This window comes from Emys orbicularis, chromosome 21 (genome assembly GCF_028017835.1).
Source record: "Emys orbicularis isolate rEmyOrb1 chromosome 21, rEmyOrb1.hap1, whole genome shotgun sequence".
NCBI lineage: Eukaryota > Metazoa > Chordata > Testudines > Emydidae > Emys > Emys orbicularis.
Window position 1 is genome coordinate 17639924 of NC_088703.1, and position 5484 is coordinate 17645407.

The following is a 5484-nucleotide window of genomic DNA, read 5'->3' on the forward strand; positions in this document are numbered from 1 at the left end:
ATGGGGCCCGGCGTGGCCTGGGACAGTCCCGCGAGGTCATGGCCAAGCCACTCGGGATGCCAGTTCTACCCCACAGCGTGGCCCCGTGGGCATGCCAGCTGCCCCCTTGCTGAGCCACACGCCGGGGACTGGCCACAATCACGCCCCCAGGAAGAGGCGTCTGGGAGCTGCTGGAAGGTGACCCGTGGCTGGAGACGCTGTCAGACCCGAGGGGCCAAGCTCCAGTGCCTGGCTGAAAAATCAGATTTGTCAAACAATAATAATTAGGGGGTAGGGTTGGGGGGAGGACGGGACCCACCTTGTGGTTCTGAGCTTGGCTGGGGAAAGCGCTGGCTCCCAATGGGTGTGAGAGCATCTGGGGCTCAGCCTGCAATGCATCCCGCCCCCTAGAGCTGGGGGCTGCCTGTCTCCCCACCCCGCCCGGTCTCTCCGCCCCCTGCCTGCCCCCCGGTTTCCCTGCCTTTTCCTTTGCAGCCCTCCCCCCGTTCCTTCCTGCACCCCCTGGTGCTCCCCTCCCCCCATCCTACTGCCCCCATGTCCTCCTGAGCCCTCCCTTAGCCTTTCTCCTGCCCCCATCCCCTCCCTCAGCCTCTCCCTGCCCCCCACAACCGCCCGCCCCACCCCCATATCCCCCTAGCCCTGCCTCAGCCTTCCTCCTGCCCCCCTCATCCCCATGTCCCCCTCCTGCCCCATCTCCCCTCACGCCCTGCCCCAGCCTTTCCTCCTACCCCCTCCTCCAGCCCCCCTCCTCCTCCTGCCCCTGTGATCTCCCTCCTGTCCTTCAGGCTGCCCCCAGCCTCCCCCACCTGTCCCTGTGACCTCTCAGCTCCCCACATTTCCCTGCAACCCCCTCCTGCCCTCTAAACCCCACATCCCTGTGACCCTTCAACCTTTCTGCCCCCCATCCCCACACATCCCCCTGCCCTAGTTTCCTGACCCAGACTCCCTGAATGGGTCATTGCAGGGTGGGGGCTAACTCTACAGCACAGGCTGGCTTCATCCCCCCCTCCCAGCCCCCCAAATAAACGGGAGAGAGCGGCCATTTTGACTGAGGGGAAATGGCCAGCTCCCTCAGGGTGTGTCTACACTGCACACTAAGCCTGGCTTTGACTCAGGTTTGAGCACCAGGCCTCCCCTGCCGTCCACACACATCGGTCTGACTTGGCTCAGCAAGCGCACCGGGCCCAGGGCCCTGCTACGGGGGGTGGGTCCAAGCCCTGGCGTTGTGCAGTGTGGACACAGCTCAAGCCACAGCCCAGAGGCAGAAGGGCCACGCGGTGCAGTGTGGACGCACTAGCCTGGCTGGGAGACCGGGGCCAGCATTTGCAAACTCAGGTTTACAACACAACGCGGATGCTCCAGCGCAGGCTTGGACACACCCAGTGCACAGGCCTGGCTTCCCCAGACCCGGGTTTACAGTGCAGTGTGCAGACAGCCTCCATGCGACATGGGGCAGAGGCCAGAAATATCCTCCAGCAGCCTCAGTGCTCCTCTGACAACCCCACAGAGACTTGCTGGGTCCCACAGCAAGCACACCCCTCCCCCGAGGTGTGGGAACAAAACCACCTCCCTCACGTGCGCATGTGTCTGTGTTTTTATCTGTCTCTCTCACATACACACACACACACACACACACGCACATGAGGAGGGTTCTCATACATGCGTGCACACGAGGAGGGTTCTCTCACACATACAAGTGCACGAGGGTTCTCTCACACACATGCAGGAGGGTTCTCTCACATGTGCGTGCACGAGGAGGCTTCTCTCTCATACACACACATGGAAGGTCTCTCTCGTGGACACATACAATGAGGCTTTATTCTCTGTCACACACACAGGTTTCACAGACAGACAGAAACATCGGAGGAGGTTTCTCTCTCTCTCTCACACACGTTTCACACTAGGGTTGCCAACCCTCCAGGACTGTCCTGGAGTCGCCAGAAATTAAAGATCAATCTTTAATTAAAGATTATGTCATGTGATGAAACCTCCAGGAATGTCCAGCCAAAATTGGCAACCCTATTTCTCTCACACACACACTCACACAGTTACAGGTTTCACACACATGAGGAAGTTTCAGATACACACACTCACGGGAGGAGGTTTCACGCACGCACAAGGTTTCATTCAGACACATGCACATAGGAAGAAGTTTCACACACACACAAGAGGCGGCTTCACATACACATGCACACACATGGAGGCTCGCACTCCCACACCTGCACACACGGTAGGAAGTTTCTCAGACACACACAAGGAGGTGTTACACACACATAAGAACGGCCAGACTGGGTCAGACCAAAGGTCCATCTAGCCCAGTATCCTGTCTTCCGAGAGTGGCCAGTGCTGGGTGCCCCAGAGGGAATGAACAGAACAGGCAATCATCAAGTGATCCATCCCCTGTCGCTCATCCCCGGCTTCAGGCAAAGAGAGGCTAGGGACACCATCCCTGCCCATCCTGGCTAATAATAGCTATTGATGGACCTGTCCTCCATGAATTTATCTAGTTCTTTTTTTAACCCTGTTATAGTCTTGGCCTTTACAACATCCTCTGGAAAGAGTTCCACACACACAAGGATAGACACACATAAGGAGGGTTATCACACACACACTCCCATGGACACGTGGGAGGAAGTTTCACACATGACATTTCACACACATGGATGGATGGACATCCACACGAGGTTTCACATACACACGGACATACAAGGAGGTTTCTCACACACATACAAGTTTTCACACCCACACGGATATGCAAGGAGGTTTCTCACAAACACATATGAGAAGAGGTTTCTCACACAAACACGGACACAGGAGGTTTCTGTCTCTCTCTCTCTCTCTCACACACACACACACGGACACAGGTTTTTCTCACATTCACACACACGAGGAGGTTTCTCACACACACACACACACACACACACACACACACACACACACACGAGCAGAGGTTTCTCACACACACAGACACACAAGGAGGTTTCTGACATGCGAGAGGTTTCTCACACACACACACACACACACACACGAGGAGGCTTCTCACACACACAGGGACACACAAGGTTTCTCACACACACACACGAGGAGGCTTCTCACACACACAGGGTTTCTCTCTCTCTCTCACACACACACACACACACACACACGGAGGTTTCTCACACCCACCCACGGACAGACCCCCCCCGCTGCTCTTGTCTTGGCACGCTGCCTGTGCGCTCTCACACCATGTCTACACTGAAGGAAGTGGCCCGGCCTGGCTGTTCCAGACTAACTACTCCACACTGGCTAGTGCCGTCTAACAGAGCTATTCTGGACTCCCTGGACCAGGCTGGCCTGCCCCTTTGAGGACCAGTGCCCTGGGGCCTGCTGGGAAGGGATGAGGCCAAGCCTGGCAAGGGCTGAGGGGGCTAGCGCCTGTGACCAGCCTGGCAGAGCAGAAGGCATCTGGGCCTGTCGCCGGGGCTGGGCAAGGGCGTCGCTTTGGGGGCAGAGCGATTGTCCCGGGATAGAGTTCTTTTTCCCTCGGAAAAGCACGTCCACCTGCGGCTGCTGTTTCAGTCAATCTCCCTGTCTGGACGAGGTTTTAGATACGGCTGGATCGTCGTCCCTTCGCAGGGCAGACTGGCCACGGGGCCGGTGATTCCGTGCGCTCCCCAGGCAGCCCGCGTTAACATCCACGCCCCAAGGATGCCTGGAGCCCAACTCTGGGCCAGATCCTCCTGTACGGTCGTTGCAGCTGCCCCCCTCGATTCCCACGCCCAGCCCAGGGGAGTAGGAGCATGTCAGTGTGTGTAAGCAGGGGCACCAGCTCTCCCTCTGGGGGACGAGCACCCCAGTGGGTGGCAGCACGGGAAGTGGTGCCCCCTTGGTTCCCACACCCTCCCCAGAGGATGGTGCACTCTGGGCAGAAGTGGCATAGGAGCTGGCACCCCCCTGAGTCCCACACCCTCCCATGGGAAAGGAGTGGGCATGACAGCTGGCACCCCCTCAGTTCCCCATGTGGGAGGGACGCCCCAGAGGGTGGCAGCGCGGGAACTGTTGCCACCCTGATTCCCATGTGGGAGGGACGCCCCAGAGGGTGGCAGCGCGGGAACTGGTGCCCCGATTCCCATGCCCTCTCCTCCCATGATGGAGGAGGGCGCCAGGGGTGTGGGAACCACTGCCCCTTGGTTCCCACGCTCCACGCCAGGGCAGCTACTCCTGGTGGGTCCTCTGGTGGCGGAGGAGGTGGGAGGTGGCTCCGAAGCCCTTCCCACAGTCGGCGCACTTGTAGGGGCGCTCGCCGGTGTGAGTGGCCCGGTGCCGGGCCAGGTGGGCATCGCGGGTGAAGCCTTTGCCGCAGACCCCACACTCGAAGGGCTTCTCGCCCGTGTGGATGCCCTGGTGCCGGGCCAGGTGGGCGCTGCGGGTGAAGGCTTTGCCGCAGACGCCGCACTGGAAGGGCTTCTCGCCGGTGTGGACGAGCTGGTGCCGGGTCAGGTGGGCGTCGCGGGTGAAGGCCCTGCCACAGATACCGCACTGGTAGGGGCGCTCGCCGGTGTGGGTGCCGTGGTGCCGGGTCAAGTGGGCGTTGCGCCCGAAGGCTTTCCCGCAGTAGGTGCACTTGTAGGGGCGTTCGCCGGAGTGGGTCTCCTGGTGCCGGGCCAGGTGGGCGCTGCGCCCAAAGGCTTTCCCGCAGTGGGTGCAGGCGTAGGGGCGCTCGCCCGCCGGCGGCGGAGTCAGGGCCGGGCCCTTGCCGCGGTGGCTGCAGGCATAGGGGCGCTGCTCTCCGCCTGAGTGGGTGCCCAGGTGCCGGGTCAGGTGGGAGCTGCGCCGGAAGCCCTTCCCGCAGTACGGGCACGTGTTGGCCTTCTCACCCATGGGCGTGGCCGACGGGGTGCTCCAGCAGCCTGGGGTTATGTGTGCAGCCAATCCTTCAACAAGCCTGCCTGCAGCCCGGCTTCGCTACCAGGACTGTTCCCTTTGGCTCCTCCCAGGCAGCTCCGGGGATCCCCCTCCTTCTTCCCTGCTCCCTGTGAGGACAGAGAATCCAGTCGTGAGTTGCTCTATGGGGGGAGGGGCATGCTCCCCAAGCCTCCCCATTTCTGGTGAGAGGCAGCGTGGCCTAGCGGATAGAGCACCAGAACTCAGGGCACTTGGCTTCTATTCCCGGCTCTGGCCTCTTGGGCGACCATCCCGCCCCGTGCCTCAGTTTCCCCACTTGTGCAATGGGGTTACACTACCGAGCTCCATCGTCAAGGGCTGTGAGCTCTATGGATGGAAAGCACTGGGCATTATTATTAATATAGAACCAAGCGCCGGCAGCTGAGCCTGGAATCACGAGTACTGACTCATGAGTACATCCGAGTGCCAGCAGAACTGCTCGGTAGCCGGCCGGCCTGACTGGCTGAGGGGGAGGCAGCTTAACGCTTATGCTCGCCACTATGGGTGCTCCTGCCCCAGCCTTCTTCCTGTCCTGCTCTGGTCTGCTCCTTGCCCGGTTTC

General features: G+C 60.3%; 1 protein-coding gene across 1 annotated transcript; it reads right to left on the reverse strand.

Annotated features, from left to right (window-relative positions):
* Window positions 1-4194: 4194 nt before the first annotated feature.
* On the reverse strand, window positions 4195-4860 carry LOC135893054 (endothelial zinc finger protein induced by tumor necrosis factor alpha-like). Its single transcript, XM_065420843.1, has one exon. It carries the CDS (start codon window positions 4858-4860, stop codon window positions 4195-4197), a length of 666 nt encoding a protein of 221 aa, XP_065276915.1.
* Window positions 4861-5484: the final 624 nt, after the last annotated feature.